We start from the raw sequence: 18,866 nt of genomic DNA on the forward strand, positions 1-18,866 counted from the left end.
TTAGTAGAGAGTAGAGTAGAAGGAATGAAGTAAAGGAGGAAGTAGATGTGCGTGAGGCTTTAGATGTGCCTGGCATTTCAGTCTGCTGCTGAAACATTTTTTTTAAAGCCTTGAGAGCTCCTCATCAGTGGGGCTTAGCTTGGCACCTTGTGCCACCTCCTGCATGTAGTCCTGCACTTTCATCAACTGGTGGTGCTTAACCCTTTGAAATACATCTTCCACTTGTCTGCCATCAGCTGCTGCTAAGCCCAGCTGTGGTGAGACAGAGAGAGGGCCTGCTGCCACCAAAGACCAGGGGACATCTGGTCCCTGTTGCTGTGCCATGCAGAAGGAAACCATTGCTGTCCTGCTTTTTATTTCAGCCCACTGGAGCGAGGCTGGAGGAAACAAAAGGATGGGGCTCTGGCACAACCCAAGGTCCGCTTGCGGCAGGAGGTGGTGAGTGTCAGCCCACAGAAGCGTGGCCAGCGCATCGCGGTCCCTGTGAGGAAGCTCTTCGCCAAGGAGAAGAGGCCGTATGGCCTGGGTATGGTGGGGAAGCTGACGAACCGTACATACCGCAAGCGCATCGACAGCTATGTCAAGCGGCAGATTGAAGACATGGATGATCACAGGTGAGAGCTGCAGTCATAGAAGGGACAGCAACAAAACTACCGAGTGAGTGATTGCTGTTGCCGCTTGGCAGCTCAGGTCACTGCCTCGAGGTCATTGAGTGAATCCTGCTGCTAAGCCGCCCCCAGTCGTTATCCCTGAAGTACAGTGCGAACTGTGGCAGACAGCAGCCTGTCACCATGCACTGGGAGCTCATCCTGCTCCTCACGTTGCTTTGGGTTTCTGTATCTCTGCTACCTGGAGGAATTGCAGATCTCTACACCACCACCACTGTCCTGTGATGAACAGGAAGGCTCAGGTATCCCTGCCTCTGATCATTCCCCTAAAGTCATTATTTCAGACACACAGCACATTTTGGCCTCAGCCTTTTGTGTTCTCATGGATGTTTTCTTGGGAAAGTGTGGCTTGCCCAGTGCAATGAAGGAGTCAGAGTAAACAGGATCTGTCTGCCAGCAAGACCTTAGGTCATTGCCTTCCATCTTGACCCAATCTCTAGGTCATCCTGGCCCTGTACCCTAGATTCTGCCAAGGTTCTTGGAGAAAAAATCAGCTTTTCTCCTGCGTTCTGTGAGTAGATGTAATATGCCTGGGTTTCCGTCTCTCATCTTTTCCCTTTCCCTCCATCCAGGCCCTTCTTCACTTACTGGGTCACCTTTGTGCATTCGCTCATCACCATCCTTGCTGTGTGCATCTACGGCATTGCCCCTGTGGGGTTCTCACAACATGAAACGGTTGATTCAGTAAGTAAATCCCCCTGACTTGCCTCGAGTGTGATTGTGTCTCAGCCTTTGGTTGCTGGCATTTGTGTCCTAGTCTTCAGCATACTGGCTACTTGCCTGAGGGCCTTGATGGCTGGACACTGGGTGTCCAGCCTTGGGGGGCTGCCTGCAGCATCTTTGCGAGTCCTCAATGCTGCCTTTCTGCCTTCTGTACCTCCTGCAGCCGCATTGTTCTTGACATCAAACTCTATCCGGCACAAAGCATGGTGGATGCTTTGCAGGCTCTGCTTGTGTCTGTGCTGGGAGCCCTTTCAAACAACTGGTTCCCCTCCTGGTGGAGACCAGGAGGATGTTCATGGCAGGGAAATATTTCAAACCTGAGTTGAGTTTTCACAATAGCTGCAGGATTTTGCTTCTGCAAAACTGATGTGTCTGAGAGCTGATCTTGAAGCTGTTTGTAGCCTTTCTGCCTGTTAAAGGTCTCTGGGGAACATGTTTCTGCAGCCATATCCCAGCTTCATGCAGGGGCTGCCCTGGGGAGCTTCTCACCTATGTGTCTGACGGGCTTCAGAGCGCTGTCACCAGCACCTGGGCCTATGCTGCCGGCAGGTGCTGCTTATGCTTCAGACCTGTGTGAAGCTTTTTGCAGGCTGTCAAGCCACTCCCAGGTCTCCAGGCCCTGGGATTTCTTGAAAGTTGAAGTAGCTGGCAATAGACATTTTAAATGAAATCTTAAGATGAAGATGCCCGCGCCTTGATGGGGGTTTACCTGTGATCCTGCAAAAGACCAGTTTGAGAGGATGGTGTGCCCAGTCACCAGCTATGGGGATTTCTGTTCGTCCTAGGTGCTGTTTTCACCAGCCGCTGCTGCTTGCCCTGCTGACCCTGTGGACACGATCTCATGGGGCTCTTGCTTTCCCTCCTTGCAGGTCTTGCGAAACAGAGGGGTTTATGAAAACGTCAAATACGTTCAGCAGGAAAACTTCTGGATTGGCCCCAGCTCAGTGAGTGCTGTTGGCTGGGACTGCTGGTGGGCTGATGGGGAACCCTGTGCTGCAGCCGTGCCACTCGGAGGACTGGAGCCCTCTGCTGCCTGGAGCTTGGTGCAGGCAGCTGGTATTGGTTGGACCCCCCATGGGGCCCTGCCCTCACTGGCAGGGCGCAGCCGTGTGCCGAGCCCCAACCACCCTGCAGAAGGGGCTGGGATGGACCTTGTCACTTCTGCTTTGCACCCTGTGCTTACGAAGCCAAGCATGGGGTTAGAGAGTTGTGTAGTGTGTGACAGCTTTCTTGATGCTCTTCCCCCTGGGAAAGGCTGTTATGCCCCAAGAGTTTTGTTTCCTGGCCACAGTGCTGGCCTTTCTGGAGCTGTAGGCAAGGAAATTCCTGAACTTTTGTTCTGGGCTTACCTTCTTCAAAGCAAGTATTGGAAGTATGCCTGATGTGTGTTGGGCTTCGTCATGCAGGACTTGTCCATGCTCTGTGGAGCCTTGACAGGGGTATCCCTTGCAGTTCCCCCAGCCTGCTCAGCCCCAGGCCATCATTGCCTGCCCCTTGGCTGAGCTGAGTGTTTCCATCTCTGCCAGGAGGCGCTGATCCACCTAGGGGCCAAGTTCTCACCATGCATGAGGCAGGACCAGCAAGTGCACAGCTTCATCAGTGCCAAGCGAGAGAAGGAGAAGCACTCGGCTTGCTGCGTGCGGAATGACAAGTCAGGCTGCGTGCAGACCTCGGAGGAGGAGTGCTCGGTGAGTGCGGTGGCCCCTTTTGTGCTGTCCCTGCAGGCTCAGGGCCACTTCTGTTCTGCTTCTCCCACCCTGGGCTTCATGGTGACACCTCTCCTTTCTCCTGCAGTCCACGCTGGCTGTGTGGGTGAAGTGGCCCCATCACCCCAGCACACCAATGCTGGCAGGAAGCAAGAGACAGTTTGGGTCTGTTTGTCATCAGGACCCCAGGTAGGTCCTGCCTAGCCCAGCTGCCATCCTGGAGGGGTCAGGGCTGCTGTGACAGCAGAGTCAGAGAGATGTGGAGTGCCAGGCCGGCTGATTGCTGGGTGGGACAGTGGCTGCTTTGCAGACCAAGAGACATGGGGGCAGCGAAGTCCCTGCCTGCCCCCGTGGCTGTGGAGGAGGCTTAGGCAGAGCTCTGATCATATTTCTGCTTGCCTGTAGTCTCCACTGTTGTTGGCTGCCCACCTGCACAGTGGCCTATTGTGAGCTTCCTCATCCCTCTCCTCTTCCTCCTCACCTGCTCCCTGAACAAGCTCCCTTCTTGGGGTACAGCAGTCACGTTCCCAGCACACCTCTGCCCCAGAGCCCTGCCAGCTGCTGGGTGCCATGGCACACCCTTGCCCTCAGTCACCATGGGCTGATGTAGAGCTGAGACCCGCTGAATGCCCACCTTTGGGGTTGTGCCCACCTGGAAGGGAGCCAGTGAGTTGCTGGGCAGCTGTGTGCTCTTGAGCCGCTGCCTTCATGCTGAAGGTGATCTGTGCTCGCTGAAGGAGGTTGTGGCTTTGATCAGCACAGCCTTGGCTGATCTGGCATAGCCTGTCATCAGCCCCTTGCCAGGGACAGAGGAGAGCTGTGGGGTCACAGCCTGGGGGCAGGGACAGCGTGATGGCTCCCTGGGGGGTCCTGCCCGGTGCTGGGGAAAGCTGTTTCTCAGGCTGCTCTCTGCATTCTGTTGCTGCAGGGTGTGTGAGCAGCCAGCCTCGATGGAGCCGCATGAGTGGCCAGATGACATCACCAAATGGCCGGTGAGCATTGCCCGTGGCACAGAGCCTGTACGGGCAGCTGGAATATGGCATTGGCATCTCATTGTGCAGAGCCACAGCTGTGTATGGTGGAAGGGCAGAACCTCTGGCGCCGGCACCTGCTTATTGTGACAAGTAGCAGATCAGGGCAGCCATAGCTTTGTCTAGCCAAGGCTCAACACCCTCCACCGACAAAAGTTGCCCTGTGCCAACTAAAGCCCTGGGCCCTGCCAGGGTAAACAGCATGATGGAGACCGACTCGGCCTCGGCGCTGCTCTCATTCCTTGTCGGAGAGGTGTTGGTGGAGGCTCAGGCAGCAAGCACCTTTCTGCTGTCAGAGGGAGACCTTGGGAGGCCCATGTCTGTGAGACTGGTTGCTTCCCAGGGGGCTGTTTCGACTTTACCCAGGCAGCAGGCAGAGCCACGGCTGTCTGACTTGCAGCCTGTTGTTGTTTTGCAGATCTGCACAAAAAACAGTGCTGGGAATTACACCAACCACCTTCACATGGACTGTGTGATTACGGGCCGGCCCTGCTGCATTGGGACCAAAGGAAGGTAATGAATTTTTACCTGTGTGGAGAGGGGCTGGGTATTGGGGTGAGACATGGGGAGGCCTTTTCAGGTTGTTGACACAGCCATTTGTCCTCCTTGTCCTTCCCACATGCAGCCCAGAGCCCTGCTGGGAAGCGGAGTTGGACAGGGAGCCATGACAGGTCTCCCAGACGGAGCAGGACTCTGGGATGAGCAGGAGATAACAGCCAGCCTGAGTCTTCGGTGCGGCAGGGTATCTTGCTCAACTGGTCCTGCAGTTTGGAGGGACTCAGATCCCAAGGGGTTAAATACTTCTGCTGGGGAGTTCTGCGCTTTTCCCTGGGAATGGCCAGCTTGGTCCTGGCAGGCTACATTAGCCCCAGCCTGGAGTCTCTGGGCGCTCAAGGAGATGTCAGGAAACCACCTGCTCTGTGTTTGCCAAGGAGGAAGATGCTGTTCTTCCTCACGTTGCTCCTCAGCTCGAGTAGTTACCTAGTGCTTGGGCCTGGCTTTGCCTGCTAGGGAGAAAAATCAGTGCTGCCCCAAGGAGTTTCTCTGTCCCTGAAAGTCCTGACCAGGATGCTCTTGGCCTAGCCCCCCCTTTCCACTCAGCTGCAGAGGCGCAAGAGCTCCCCAAGCCCAGAGAGGCAGCTTCCCCAAGCTTGGTGGCTCTTCCTCAGCTGTTAACAGCTCAGCTTTAGCACCTGGTTTGGAACCCCTGTGTGCAGGGTGTTAGTCTGTGGAGGTGACACAAGCTTGCCTGTGGGAGAGAGGCAAGAGGGGTGTATGGAGAGTGGCGCTGATGGGAACGTGTTCGTGCATCTGTTGCAGAGACGCTACAGCACTTCAGGGGCAGCTGAAGGTAGCGGTTCTCAGAGGCAGACTTGGGATGGGACGGGGCGGGTGGGTGGCCCAGGAGTGCACAGGATGGCCTGTTGCACCTTCCACGTGTGACTTGTTCCTAATTTTGATTACTTGTGCTTCCTCCAGGTGTGAAATAACCTCCCGGGAGTATTGTGAGTTTATGCGGGGCTATTTCCATGAGGAGGCGACACTCTGCTCTCAGGTGAGTGCGCAGCGGGGGGTTGTGTGGCTGCCCTTCTCCCTCCTGTTCCTCTTAGCAGCTTGGCAAGATCTGGGGGCAGCTGTGCTGCAGTGTAGGTAGGAGTCTTGTGTCCTGTCCCACCCTGAGCCCGGGGGGAAGTTGCTGATCCCAACTGTAGTGGCAGAGCTGGCTGCGTCTGTCCCTCTTTGGAGGCCAGTTCAGGGCTTGTGCTGGCAGCTGTGAAAGCCCAGCACGGGGCCACTGTGGAAGCAGTGGGGAATGCAACCTTCCTGCTCCACTGGTGAGCAAGTGTGGATGTCTCAGTTGTGGTGTGTTGGGGTGAAGAGTGAGGGCATAAAGCTGCCAGAGGGAATGGGTGGGGTCACGTGTAACTTGGTGTTGGAAACGAGTTGGGACTTGATAGAGCACAGGCGAGGCAGGAGAGCCCCTCTTCCAGAGCCGATGGCAGTCTGCCCTGGCCTCGGTAAAGGGCCGTGCTGGCTGCTGCACCTCACCACCCCACTTCTGCCCTAGGTGCACTGCATGGATGATGTCTGTGGACTCCTTCCTTTCCTAAATCCAGAAGTCCCTGACCAGTTCTACCGCCTCTGGCTCTCGCTTTTCCTCCATGCTGGGTGAGCACAGGTGTACGACTTCCACTGGCTGGGTGGGGGAACCCTGAACCCTGGGACTGCGGTGAGGCCTGTTCTGGCTGTCCCTTCCCTGGGGGATACGGGGGTGCTGAGCTGATGTTCTTGCTGAAGTTTACCACTTTCTGAGAGGGATATTAGAGGCATGGGTGAGGCCAGACCAGGAGCTCTCAGCAAGTCTCAGCGAAGAACACAAGCACAGTGGTGACTTCAGGGGCTGCTGCTTCAGCTCCTGTACTCTCAACTTGGCAGGATCCTGCACTGTCTGGTTTCGGTCTGTTTCCAAATGACGATCCTGCGGGACCTAGAGAAGCTGGCAGGATGGCATCGCATCTCTATCATCTACCTTCTCAGTGGCATCACTGGGAACCTTGCCAGTGCAATATTTCTACCCTACAGAGCAGAGGTGGGTCTCCTGCAGACTAGGGTCCTGGTAACTTGCCCCAAACACAAGCCTTCTCTGTATCCCTGTGCCTCTCTGGCAGAGGCAGAGACACCAGAGCTGGGCTCATCTCTGCAGCATGTGCCTTGTGCCGATTTGTAGCTAGAAGATGGCACCACACCATCACCTAGCTGCTGAGCAGTAACACCCCCCCGCGTACCCTGGGCTTTCCAACTGAGCGGCCCGGTCTGGCTGCAGTAAGAAGGCTGCCTCCTGTAATGAGTGGGGGGTTTGTCCGGCCACGGGTAAGAGAGGCCCCTGGCAGGGTGGGAATTGAGAGCTGCAGCTGGTGCCAGAGACCCTCTGCATGTGAGTGGTGGGCGGGAGAGGGGCAAAGAACAGAGCTCACCTTCCCCACAGCCTGACAGGACTGGCCCCGTCCACATGCCACAGCTGGGTAAGTCGGATGTGACTGTCCAGCTTCACTTCAGAAGGCTGCATGGCAGGACCTGGAGGACTGTCTTCCAGGTCCTTCAATAAGGAAAAGCACACGGCGCGTGGGGGGAGCCAGACTGCCTTCAAAGGCTTCTCCCCTCTGGTGACTAAAACCAGATCTGTCCTCCTTAAATATAAAGTCTGTTCTGGTGCTTGCTGGCCTCACGCCTACCTTGATCCTAAATCAAACCAGGCCCCTTTACTCTAGGAACCCCATTGTAAGGATGAAGTTGCAGGCTGCGGCATCTTTTTCCCCCAGAAACACTGAACGATGAGTTGAGTAACACGCGACTGCAACGCCTGGAGCTGGCTGCAGAGGCCAGGCAGGTGGCACGTGTCTGACATTACCTGTAATGCTCTTCTTCTGCAGGTTGGCCCTGCAGGATCCCAGTTTGGGATTCTGGCCTGTCTCTTTGTGGAGCTCTTCCAGAGTTGGCAAATCCTGGCACGCCCATGGAGGGCTTTCTTCAAGCTGCTGGCTGTGGTGCTCTTTCTTTTTGCCTTTGGCCTCCTGCCTTGGATTGATAATTTTGCTCACATTTCAGGATTTATCAGCGGATTCTTCCTCTCCTTTGCCTTCCTGCCCTACATTAGCTTTGGGAAGTTTGATTTATATAGGAAGCGATGCCAAATTATAGTTTTCCAGCTCATCTTCATCGCACTCTTCTCAGGACTTGTTATTCTGTTCTATTTCTACCCCATCAAGTGCGAGTGGTGCGAGTTCCTTACTTGTATACCATTCACAGACAAATTCTGCGAGAAATACGACCTGGACGCACAGCTCCACTGAAAGGCAAAGACTGGCTTCTCGAGCAGGCACTGGAGATGGACTGTCTTTGCGTTTGCTGTGCCAGTTCCATGTGGACAAAGCCTCTAATCCAATGACACTTCTAACCTTGCCCGTGGTTAATTTAAACTGTCTCCTTAGCACTTGGCATGTTTTGCCTTATCCCAGAAGACTCTGAATACAGAACGTTTGTGCCTTGTTCAATTGTATTGAACCTTTTCTGCTGCCATTATTTTTATTACACTAGTTTCAATACTACATTTTTAACCAGAGTTGTTTACTACTGCTAAGGTGGTGATTAAATGGTAAGGTAGCGTTTTAGCTACTGTTAATTGTTCTGCATAGTGTGTGCCTACGTTTGTTACTTTATCTCCCCTGTGCTGTTTCACATACCGGTAGAATCAATACTTTTCTAGCACCCAAAACGGTCAGACACAGATTTGTACCTGGAAATAAGGGCCTTGAAAGCCTCAGAAAACAAAAGGTTCTCTTTAATCACTGAAAGGGCATTCCACACACAGCTCAGAGGCGGATGTTTCAAACAGCAACTGCAAAAAACACGTGAGAATGTCCATTCAACTGGAGAGCGTTTCTCTTTGAAATGGTACAACCTCTTCCACCAGGAAAGTGCTGAATCCACAGTCTGGTTTTGGTAGGGCTGGATTTTCTGCTCTCTCTGTTAAAGAAAATAATTTGGCAGTGACAACAGTTCCTGCAGGCCGGGCTCTCAGCACCAGCCCACCCTGCTTAGAAAGCCCAGGGGGATCAGCCAGTGCCGTTGGGGACTGCTGGTCACTGACACCAGGGGGCCGCTGGCCTGTGGTCCAGCACCCATCTCCTTACGCTGCGTGTTGCAATGTTGAAAGAAAGAGGGGGGAAAAAAGTTACTGTTCAAAGCAACAGTTTCTAACCCAGCTAGCTGGAGCCAAAACAAAAACCCAAGTATGGAAAAGCTGCTACCACCACTGCTCTCCAGCCACTGCAATTGTGTTTTCGGGTGTGGAGGGGAAGCAGACATAAATTTAAGCTTGAGAGTACTTGGCCACATCTTGTGTTTATGTTTACGACTTTCTAAAAATAGCAATATAATACCAGAATTATGTCAACACAGGTTACAAACAGGTAACTATACACGGTACTAGTGCTTCCTGTGCTGGAAGTGTTCTTAAATGCATCAGCTGCACAGAAATATCATGACTAAAAGTTGTCTAGTGGTGTGGCCTGTCTTCTGCGAACAATGAATCCATTGAACACAAGTTTCTATAAACTGGAAAATGGAGAAACTGGGAGTCAAAACCTACAGGATATGTAAGCTGAGGTCCCCTTTTCCTAAATCCTTACAGCCTGCAGTAACTGAGAGAAATAGCTCAACATCCACCCACTGTGGAACAGCAAAAACAGGCTGTGTTTGCTTCTTGCACTGACGTAAGTGCACCCGTGGGACCTTTCTGTTAGCTGCAGGTGCTCGGAGTGGTGCAGGAGCACTAGGAGTGGGGTGGGGTATGACAGTCTGAGGCACGCAGACGGACCCAAGTGACCTGGGTGATGGCAATGGCCTGTAGCACAAAGACCTCTGTCCTCGGGATTAGTTAGCACCCAGCGTTCAGAAATGCGTGCTACGCAGCGGGGAGCAGCAACACCAGCTGCTATAAGCCTGAACACTAAGGTCTGGGGAGGAGGAAGAATTGGTAGCACTTAATGGGTGTTCAGGACTTACCTGACAGGTTACTTTCGAAGCTTCTTTATGAAGCTGACCTCATCCCGGTTTCTGATGCCGTACCTGAAGAGAGACTTATGCTGTTATACGCGTTTCCCAGGAACTGAAACCTTTGAAATCCTACAGCCTCCTCCTTTGCAAGGGGAGATGGACTCCTACCACCCCGTGCTGTGCTCTAAGGCAGGACAAGGCAAAATTCTTACTTGCCTACGTAGGACATGCTGCCAGCACCTGATCAACTGCCTTTTTAACTGCAACACCCCCTTAATGCAACATCTATCACTCGTGGCGCAGTCTTTCAAGGACAGCGTTGATTCGGGCTGTCTTGCTAAATTTTTAATACTTCCCACAAACCTTTTCTTGCTGGCCTGCCCACAGGCTGGCATACCCAGCATGGCTGTATGCAACAGCCAGAGTGCTCAGAAGCATCTCCTGCCTCCCTGCCCCGAGAATGGGCACGGAAACATGGGCGTCATCTGTCAGTGGTGCTACTGGATTGTCTGACAGGTGGCTGAGCAGGTCCAGAGCCCAACACACTTACTCTTTGCTCAGTGTTCTTCCATCCTCCTTCCTACCTCTGTACCTCAGCTGCTCCAGGCCCTCCGTGAGGGTGACCGAGCAGCAGAAGAGGCTTCCCTAGAACGGTTGTGCAGCCTCCGGTCTCAGAGACGCTCAAAACCCAGCTGGACACAGCCCTCAGCAACCGGCTCTGGCTGACCCTGCTTGTGCAGAGGGTCGGACTAGATGACTCCCAGAGGATCCCCTCCACCACGTAACGGTTCCTAACCCCATCCTCTGCCAAGTAGCTGCTCCCCAAGTGCTCCCACCTTCCCTGGAGATGAATGGATGTGCTTCACGTGTGTGACACCATCCCTGGCCATCTCTGCGTTCCACACCCCTCACGCTCAACGCCTTTTCTCACTTATCTTGTCCCTGCAGGACACCTCGGGTACAGGCTGAGCAAGCGCAGCCTATTCTGCAGGTGGCCAAGAGGACGCGTGTCCGTGGGCCTCGATGGGATGGGGTGAGCGTGCCCAGCACAGGACGGCTGGGGCTGAGGAACCCTCCTGCGCTGCTGGTGGCCTCTCTGCCAGGGCAGGGCCTGTCCCATCCTCCGGTCAGTGCCCCGGGCAGGGCCTCCCTCGGCCAGGGCAGAAGCCCCAGCCCGCGCAGATGCTGTGCGGACCCCAGCGGGCCCCCTCCAGCCCCCAGTCGCGCACTCACTCTCTCAGCTTCTTCCTGTCGTCTGCCAGTTTCTCTCCGCCGTAGGTTAAGTGGTACGTCCTCCATATGTACTTCCTAGGGGAAGAAGGCTCAGGGGGAGCGGCAGGAGGACCCGCCGGCCGCCGGGGAGTGCTGCCGGCGGGGGGAGCGGGCAGGCAGAGCCCCCCGGGAGCCGCTCACCAGCTGAGGTGCTGGACGCCCCCCTGCCGCGCCTGCCGCAGCTGGACGTGCCTCCGCAGCGCCTTCTTCAGCTCCAGCACCGAGGCGTTCTGCACCACCACCACGGCTGGGGGAGAGCGGGGGCACAGGGACGCCCTGTCAGCGCCGCGCCGGGCCCGCCGGCCCCCCCCGAGCCCCCCCCGGCCCCGCGTCTCACGCATGGTCTCGCCGTCCGCCTTGCAGACGCGCACGGTCATGGCCTGCCCGTATTCCAGCGCCACCTGCGAGCCGATCTCCTCAGCCGTCACCTGCGGGCGGCAAGGCCGTGGCCGGCGAGCCAGGGGGGCCTGAGCCCGCCGCCCCCCGCCGCCCCCCGCCCGGCCCCCGGCGGCCCCGGCCCCACCTGCGGCGGGAGGTCGCAGAGCAGCGGGTCCTGCACCAGCCGCGCCAGCGCCGCCTGGAAGAGCTCCAGCACCTCGGCGTGCGCCAGCTCCTCCTCGGGCTCCGCCGCCATCGCCCCGCCGGAAGGGGAAGGGGCGGCCGCCGCCGCGGGACCGGCCATGCTGCTCTTCTGCCCGGCCTGCGGCAACGTGCTGGTGGCCGAGGAGGGGCCCCGCTGCCACCGCTTCGCCTGCACCACCTGCCCCTACGTGCGCAACGTTACGCGGAAGGTGCCGGGGCAGCGGGGGGCGGGCGCGGGCGGCCGGGGCCTCCTGGGCGGGGGCGGCTTCCCCGTCCTGGCCGAACCCTCCCCGGCCTGACCGGCCGAGCGCGGCCTCCCCCTGGCCGAGCCCTCCCCGACCGACCGGGCCCTCCCCTGACCGACCGGCCTCCCCCTCCCCGGTCCGAGCGAGCCCTTCCCGGCCCCCCCTGACCGAGCGCGGCCTCCCCGGCCTGACCGAGCCCTCCCGCAGGTGACGAGCAGAAAGTACCCGCGGCTGAAGGAGGTGGATGACGTGCTGGGCGGCGCCGCGGCCTGGGAGAACGTGGACTCCACCGCAGGTAGGGCCGGGCCGGGCCGGGCCGGGGGGGCGCGGGGCGTTCGGGCCGGGGCTGACGGTGCTTCGCCCCGCAGAGCCGTGCCCCAAGTGCGAGCACCCCCGCGCCTACTTCATGCAGATCCAGACGCGCTCGGCCGACGAGCCCATGACCACCTTCTACAAGTGCTGCAATGCGCAGTGCGGGCACCGATGGCGGGACTGAGGGGCCCGGCCCTGCCCCGGCCGCCCGGGGGGCGCTGAGGGTCCCGGGGAGGGGGGGGTGAGGGTCCCGGGGAGGGGGGGGGGGGTGAGGGTCCCGGGGAGGGGGGGGGTGAGGGTCCCGGGGGCCGCTCACCCTCCAAGCCGAGGAAGGGGGCAGCCGGTGGCGGCCGGCCCTGGAGCGCAGGCCCCGCGGGATGGGGCTGGGTGCCTTCTCCTGCAATAAAGTGTCACTGGGTGGAAGCACCGGCTGCCGTGTGGTTCCTTTCAAACCTGACACCCCCACCCCCCCGCCCCGAGCCCTGGAGGGGTGGTTCCCCACTGCCACAGCACGGGGGGAAGGTGGGGGTCTTATTTCAGGCAGTGCAGGGGTGCTGGAAAAAGCACACAGAATAAACTGATACCACGCATGTCGAGCAACCAGTGTTTAAAATACAGAGGGACCACAAGGGAACTTGGCTGAAGAGCAGGTACCAAACCTTAGCTCAGAGCCAGCGGCTGGGCTGCAGAACAGAAGGCAACGCAGCAGTAAAGTGTTCCTGCTGTGGCCTTAGGGGGAAGGGGAAAAAAAGGGGCCTTTACTATGACCTGTGAAAACACCGTAATACAAAGCAGAAACTATGAACTATATGCTCTACAAGCAATTATTGGTAAAAAGAGAATATACTTAAGGCAGAAGTAATATTTGATCCCGCTTTAACATCAAGCTTTATTCTCACTTTCAACATACTCAAAAGTAAAAAGGATAAATAACTTCATAAACACTCAATGGAGCACAAATTGTAACATTTAATCTGCATTAACACTCACTCCTACAGGCTAAACCAATTCAACATGACTTAGCTTTACCTCTTTTATACAGGGATAATCTGCACCCATTTATTCCAATTCACTTCACAGGGGAACACTCTTCCCAGCCTGAGAGTACAGTCTATCGTAGGCTCGTAGTATACTGTTGGGGTTTCACTCAGTTTGGGATTATTTAGTTGTTCTTCTATAACTGGCTGAGAAAAGAGTGACACCAAGGACGGCTTTTTCATGTAGAATCGTCTGATGCAACCAAGAGTTTCCAGACCCTGGAGAAAAATTCACATATTTTAGCTTGAGCAGCTGCGGTGCAAAAAAAAAAAAAAAAATATGCGCTGAATGATGTTCTACCTACAGTGCTCTCAGAAAAATTAGAGGATTTATACTAAAAGCAGGTTTGCGCCCTCAGGTGACCATGGGGATGGCAAAGATTGCAGCAGCACAACTAAGCAAGTTCACATAGCTGGATATATGCTCGTTTGTTACTTTTGGCACAGTAGCTAACATCTGACTGCTGCTGCGTTCAACAACAGATCTCAACATTTAGGATCAGTTACAAATAATTTAAGGCTGATAGAGACATAAATCCCAGATTTTTGGGTCAGTTCTTGCTAATGGGTTAGCATTCGTTCCCACCGCAACACCCAGCAAGGCAATTCATGTGCTCTGTTTGCTGAAGACATCTGGTGTGTATTCAGTGATCTAACATAGGAGTGCACCTAGATTTACTAGTGTTTGGCATATTAGAGATATAAGCTCTGTCTCTGGTTTCAAAACCAGTTCTTATCAAATCTGTTACCAGTTAGATTCAAGCTCTCCAATTTATGCCTGTAAAATGTACAGGTAAGTGCTTGGTTTTGTGGATTTGAATTAAAATTGCCTAGGAATCTATTGCTGTCCCACACGTGCATGCCTCACCACTATACACTCTGTACTGCGGTCTTAAACCTGTCCCCGATCCCGGCTACCCTCCTGGCAGGGTTGCTGTGGCATAGGACACACGGATGGGCTGTGCTGAACACCCAGGGAACGGGATAGTTGCTCAGTGCTTCATCGGCAGCACACACAGCTTGCACTGTTACCAAAACCTACGAGCCCTTGGACAGACGCGGGGCACGCGTACACTGGAGCGTTCGTTTCAGCGCTAGTAGGGGAAGTCATGCTCATGGGAAGGACCGCAACATTACCGCTATACCTAAGATCTCGAATCCTTATAGGAAAAAAAAAAAAAATACAGATCAAGGTTTCATTTGCAAATAGCAGTTGGTGGTAATCAAACCTCAAGATGAGGGGAAAAAGCCCCCCAGGAAACTCACATTTTCTCCCTACGTGCAGTTTTATATGTAAGGATGAATGCCTGTAAGCAGGTCTGTCAGGACAAGGTCATTTATGGTATTGTCTAGCACAGACATTTCAGTCTGATTCTTATGTCAAAGACCACCCATCTGAAAACGAATGTGAGGGAAAAACGAAGATAAACTCTATGGTGATTAACACTGCATTAAACAGTCCAGCTTCATATTTTACAGTGACAAGCCACCACTCGTTGTTAACCAGCTGGAATTTCAACTGCATGTACATCCACTTCAGAAGCAAGCTCAAATTTAAAATATCGATAATATGGTGGTGTCAAGGATGGGTAAAGCAGGCTTCCTTCCCTCATGGTGAACAGGAACGTGCTCTGGCTTTGGGTAATTTACACTAAAGGCAGAAGGTGGTTTTTCATGGTACAGTCACAGTCCCATTTTCCTGCGACTTCTAGCAAAGTAGTTGCGGATGTGTGGAAGCTGAACCTGATTAAAGCTGGTGTTTCACATACCTGCAGTATCTCTAAGACGGCAACGGGCTGCAGTACCCCCACGTAATGCTGCAACAGCATGCCTTCCGTGATGCCTGGCTTTGTCATGATGTGATAGAGCACAGCTTCCATCATCCCTTTACACACAGGTTTATTCAGGTTCCCATCCACAATCCTCCACGGTCTCCCGATGAAGCAGACATTCTCGCAGGCCCTGCAAAAGACGATTTAAGTGCAGCTCTGTCAGAAATCACTTTTCTAGCTAGATTTCCAATCATCATAATTTCTGCATAATACAGATTCTTCCTCCATCCATTGCTGATGTTTGCTCACATGCTAGGTGTAAATTCTGCAGCTGCTCTGAGCAGAGACGGGTGCTGATCTACCCGACAGTTCCACAGACCTGAAGTATTTCACGCTACGTGTTCACCACCTGAGAAACACCTCTAGCACCACTACAGCACCCAGCAGTTACCTTGAGCCTTGACAACCAGGAAAGCTTTGTATGGTACTAGCTCCAATATCCTCCAAAAGTTATCCAAGACCTGCTTCAGTCTGCAACATGCAGCAACAGTGCTCAGCAGGAAAGAATTTCCTCATTTTTAGCATTTTGTGGGCAAAAGACAGACCCTGCGTAGAAATCCCATTTCCTACACTGCAGTTTTCTCCAGGCCTTTCCCGGGCATGTGGAAGCTGAGACTTTCTGGCACTGGACTTATTTGTGAAATAAAATTAGTTTTGTTCCTCTGATATTTGGAGATAGTTGTTTTTTGGGAAAACAGAAGAATTTTTTCAGCATGCGTACAAGCACAAGTATCAACAAGAACAATGGAGGGTAACATGGGGTTTCTCCATCATCAATGCTCAGTGCTCATCAGAGCATAAAACTAAGGTTTCCAAATTGTTCCAGGTATGATTTTGGTAGTACCAAGTGTTTAGCTTATTCTGCAGACCTCTCTGTTACTCACCGGTCCCTGGCTGCCTGGGATACATCTGTCATAGAACTTCCTGAAAAGAACAGAACATACGGTTTTTAATTAACCCAAACTCTTTTATCTATCGGAAGGAATGTAAAAGGCAGCTAAGCTGTAAAATGCAACAGCAAACTATGCAAACACAAACAAGCTTGAGGGAGCTACTGGAGAGGGGCCAGCGGAGGGCTACAAAGATGGTGCGGGAACTGGAGCATCTCCCTTGTGAGGAAAGGCTGAGGGAGCTGGGCCTCTTCACCTGGAGAAGGGAAGGCTGAGGGGACCTTCCCAATGCCCACAAACACCTCAAGGGCGAGTGCCAAGGGGATGGGGCCAGGCTCTTCAGCGGTGCCCCGCGGCGGGACAAGGGGCAACGGGCACAAACCCCAACACGGGCAGTTCCATCTCAATATGAAGAAAAACTTTGAGGGTGACAGAGCCCTGGCACAGGCTGCCCAGAGAGGCTGTGGAGTCTCCTCTGGAGACATTCAAACCTGCCTGGACACGACTCTGCAACCTGCTCTAGGTGACCCCGCTTCAGCGGGGGGTTGGACTAGATCTCCAGAGGTCCCTTCCAGCCCTGAGCCTTCAGTGATACACCGCGTGTTTGCAGTTGGACGGGGAGCTCTAAGCTTCCACTCTGACTGCCTTCACCCATCTGCAGCGTACTCCGTTCCACACCTCACCTTGCAACCACCTCTGCCTACTCCAGCCACGCTTTTTATGGTTCCATTCCCAAAGCACAGCAAGAAGTTTTATTCCTAGAAGTCTGCTGACATGGCTGAACCGCAGGTAGTTCTATGAACTGAAAGAACGGAGTTTTACACAGGGAGCTACGCAGGGTCTCGGCGTGTAAGCACTCACATCGGCTTGTTTCGCTTAATGCTCCTGCTAATCCTACGGAAGTTGAGCAGAAGCCCACACAGCTGTAGACTGGAGAATGCAAACTCAAGATTTCAGCAGGGTTCGGTTTCAAAGTGAAGGCTGCCTCTGCAACTTCCATTATGCATTATGTCATGGGTTTTAATTACACGATTACTTAACGTAGGTATTTCTACCACACCCAGAGGCTAACAGCTTTGGCTTAAGCACACGTAAACCCTTCAACTGGCCTTCAGTCAGCAGGACCCTTAAGAAGTCTGTGCTTGATAACATAACTATTTCTTCCCTCCTGTGTTACAAACAAGTAGAGAAGTTAAATCCAAACCAGTGTTTAGTAGTTTCACGTTAGGAACTGCTGAGGTCTATGCTGTTTAGACAGTCCATTTCCTGCAGGAAGGCTCCAGTTAAACAGCAGCAAGCTCTAACATGCTTTGGATCCGTCTGCACTGATTCACACGGCAGTCTGCCGGGTAAAGGCAGATCTTGGCAAAATACCACACAAGCAGTTAGCTTGTGATTCCATCTGAAACCAGAGCTGATAAAAGACAAAAGCAAAACAAAATCCCCAACAACCTACTTAACGTAAAGCTTAGCAAGAACTGCTAGCTATCAAAAAAACCCCAACCTGGCAGTAAAGAGGAAATGCAAATGAAGTCATATTGGGTTACAAACAAGGTTATTGATCTTCTCACTGGCATGTGCTGCTTTTGGGTGAATGCTTTAATGACTTCACAACTTTAAGTCACGGGCATTCTAGTTAACTGTACACCAGTAGCACTGTGTTTTCCAGGTTTAGAGATGTCCAGCCTTTGGACTGAAGCCAGAGATTAGAAACTTCAGATCTAAATATGTTTTTGGAGAAAAGTAAGAGATGTAAACGAGTTTCTAAAGAACACACATTTCTGAACTAGTCATGAGCATTCCAGCAACAGGCATAGGAAGGAATCTTTATGTATCTGAACCCTCCAAGACGTTCCAGATTAAGTAGTGTTATGCCACTTTGTCTATGAGAAATGACAACCTTTCTCCCCGGTACAGCTTCAAAAAGAATCCAGTATTTGCATATAAAATGGAGCTACCTGTTTGGGAGCAACTGATGATGAGCTAGTCTCGATTTCTTGGATGTAGAGCGCTCCTACATACCTTTAAAGACTCCTGGGTTCTCCTGTAAGTAGGAAAGATCATCATCCTGCTCACCAGCTGATTGTTCAAGGCTAGGAATCTGCTGCTTGTGCTCAGTGCTGAGCTCATCATTGTCTACTTCAAGTTCTTTGTCCTCAGAACAAGATTTATCTTGTTCCTTGTAAGTGTCCACATTCACAGCGTCTGAGGCACACGCTGCGTGTTCAGCTAGGTGTTCTGTCTGCCCTCCCAGGGAGCCCGTTTCTTCATCCATGACTAAAGCTTCCTGCATTGTAACAGGATCAGGAACACCTGCATCAAAGTTATTTTCATTTGCACTTTTCAAATCACTCTGTGAACCCTGGCAGAACTGATTGCCATCTTGAAGGTCATCATTTTGAGTCTTACATCTCTTCCTTGGGGGCTCTTCATCACTGACAGATTGTGTGTCTTTTCCCAGCTGCTCCTCTTCTCTCGAACATTCCTCTCCCTTCTTTGGTTCTGAGGGCAGGCAATCCTGTTGTACATCTGGGGGAGTGGTGTCTGCACCTTGCTGATCAGAATCATCTGGTTTATTTTTCAGACAGACTGAATGCAAGAGCCAGGGCTTGGCAAATACTATTGCAACCAGTCTTACAGAGTGGCCTCCTACTTCTAAAACCTGCTGCATTTCAATAAGGTCCTATTAAAAAACAAACAAACAAAAAAACCACAACAAAAATTGTTTCAGGAGCTTTCACTGGAAAACATCAGTTTAACCAAATAACATGGAATTGCCATCTTTAACTGTCAGCAAAGGAAGAGGACAATCTTAGTAGAATATTCAGTTTTATGTGCTGCTGCACTGAAGCTGAAAAGATGTATTACCCCTTAAACTTTTCTGAAATTACAACACAAGATATTTATGTTCAGCTTAAATTAAGTCAAAATGTAACTAGGAAAGACCATTTTGCTTCCAAAGGTGGTACAAAGTTTGTACCTCTAGGTTTCTGAAACAGTTCATTCCTATCT

At 53.0% G+C, this 18,866-nt stretch overlaps 4 protein-coding genes across 8 annotated transcripts in view; 2 read left to right on the forward strand and 2 right to left on the reverse strand.

Moving 5' to 3' along the window:
• The window catches only part of RHBDF1 (rhomboid 5 homolog 1), a 38,131-nt gene extending 29,813 nt beyond the window's left edge, over positions 1–8,318 (forward strand). For all 4 annotated transcript variants that reach the window (XM_055707602.1, XM_055707598.1, XM_055707600.1 and 1 more), the window contains 11 exons: positions 363–614; positions 1,241–1,352; positions 2,261–2,335; positions 2,918–3,079; positions 3,186–3,286; positions 4,026–4,089; positions 4,547–4,641; positions 5,608–5,683; positions 6,197–6,297; positions 6,565–6,718; positions 7,560–8,318. In XM_055707602.1, the coding sequence (XP_055563577.1) occupies positions 363–614; positions 1,241–1,352; positions 2,261–2,335; positions 2,918–3,079; positions 3,186–3,286; positions 4,026–4,089; positions 4,547–4,641; positions 5,608–5,683; positions 6,197–6,297; positions 6,565–6,718; positions 7,560–7,979 (1,612 nt within the window). In that variant the 3' untranslated portion in view covers positions 7,980–8,318. The remainder of the gene's footprint in view (positions 1–362; positions 615–1,240; positions 1,353–2,260; positions 2,336–2,917; positions 3,080–3,185; positions 3,287–4,025; positions 4,090–4,546; positions 4,642–5,607; positions 5,684–6,196; positions 6,298–6,564; positions 6,719–7,559) is intronic.
• Positions 8,319–8,449: 131 nt separating this feature from the next.
• On the reverse strand, positions 8,450–11,638 carry SNRNP25 (small nuclear ribonucleoprotein U11/U12 subunit 25). Its single transcript, XM_055707621.1, has 6 exons — positions 11,480–11,638; positions 11,294–11,384; positions 11,098–11,203; positions 10,918–10,992; positions 9,694–9,756; positions 8,450–8,652 (listed from the first exon to the last, which is right to left on the reverse strand). The coding sequence occupies exons 1-5, from the start codon at positions 11,636–11,638 to the stop codon at positions 9,702–9,704; spliced, it is 486 nt and encodes a 161-aa protein (XP_055563596.1). The 3' UTR covers positions 8,450–8,652; positions 9,694–9,701.
• On the forward strand, positions 11,616–12,353 carry POLR3K (RNA polymerase III subunit K). Its single transcript, XM_055707622.1, has 3 exons — positions 11,616–11,747; positions 11,991–12,078; positions 12,152–12,353. The coding sequence occupies exons 1-3, from the start codon at positions 11,637–11,639 to the stop codon at positions 12,277–12,279; spliced, it is 327 nt and encodes a 108-aa protein (XP_055563597.1). The 5' UTR covers positions 11,616–11,636; the 3' UTR covers positions 12,280–12,353.
• A 601-nt stretch (positions 12,354–12,954) lies between these two features.
• GTF3C1 (general transcription factor IIIC subunit 1) overlaps positions 12,955–18,866 on the reverse strand; it is a 42,311-nt gene continuing 36,399 nt past the window's right edge. For both annotated transcript variants that reach the window (XM_055707597.1, XM_055707596.1), the window contains exons 34-37: positions 17,877–18,537; positions 15,849–15,888; positions 14,902–15,094; positions 12,955–13,351 (exon numbers count right to left, since the gene is read on the reverse strand). In XM_055707597.1, the coding sequence (XP_055563572.1) occupies positions 13,130–13,351; positions 14,902–15,094; positions 15,849–15,888; positions 17,877–18,537 (1,116 nt within the window). In that variant the 3' untranslated portion in view covers positions 12,955–13,129. The remainder of the gene's footprint in view (positions 13,352–14,901; positions 15,095–15,848; positions 15,889–17,876; positions 18,538–18,866) is intronic.

The sequence above is a fragment of the Falco cherrug genome, chromosome 4 (genome assembly GCF_023634085.1).
Source record: "Falco cherrug isolate bFalChe1 chromosome 4, bFalChe1.pri, whole genome shotgun sequence".
In the NCBI taxonomy this organism is placed as follows: Eukaryota; Metazoa; Chordata; class Aves; order Falconiformes; family Falconidae; genus Falco; species Falco cherrug.

Coding starts and splice junctions, on each gene's coding strand:
- POLR3K (XM_055707622.1), top strand. CDS start 11,637: ATGCTGCTCTTCTGCCCGGCCTGCGGCAACGTGCTGGTGGCCGAGGAG. Junction 11,748..11,990: donor TGCGCAACGTTACGCGGAAG/GTGCCGGGGCAG, acceptor GCCCTCCCGCAG/GTGACGAGCAGAAAGTACCC. Junction 12,079..12,151: donor GAACGTGGACTCCACCGCAG/GTAGGGCCGGGC, acceptor TTCGCCCCGCAG/AGCCGTGCCCCAAGTGCGAG.
- SNRNP25 (XM_055707621.1), bottom strand. CDS start 11,638: ATGGCCGGTCCCGCGGCGGCGGCCGCCCCTTCCCCTTCCGGCGGGGCG. Junction 11,204..11,293: donor GGCGGACGGCGAGACCATGC/GTGAGACGCGGG, acceptor GCTCTCCCCCAG/CCGTGGTGGTGGTGCAGAAC. Junction 10,993..11,097: donor GGCGTCCAGCACCTCAGCTG/GTGAGCGGCTCC, acceptor TTCTTCCCCTAG/GAAGTACATATGGAGGACGT.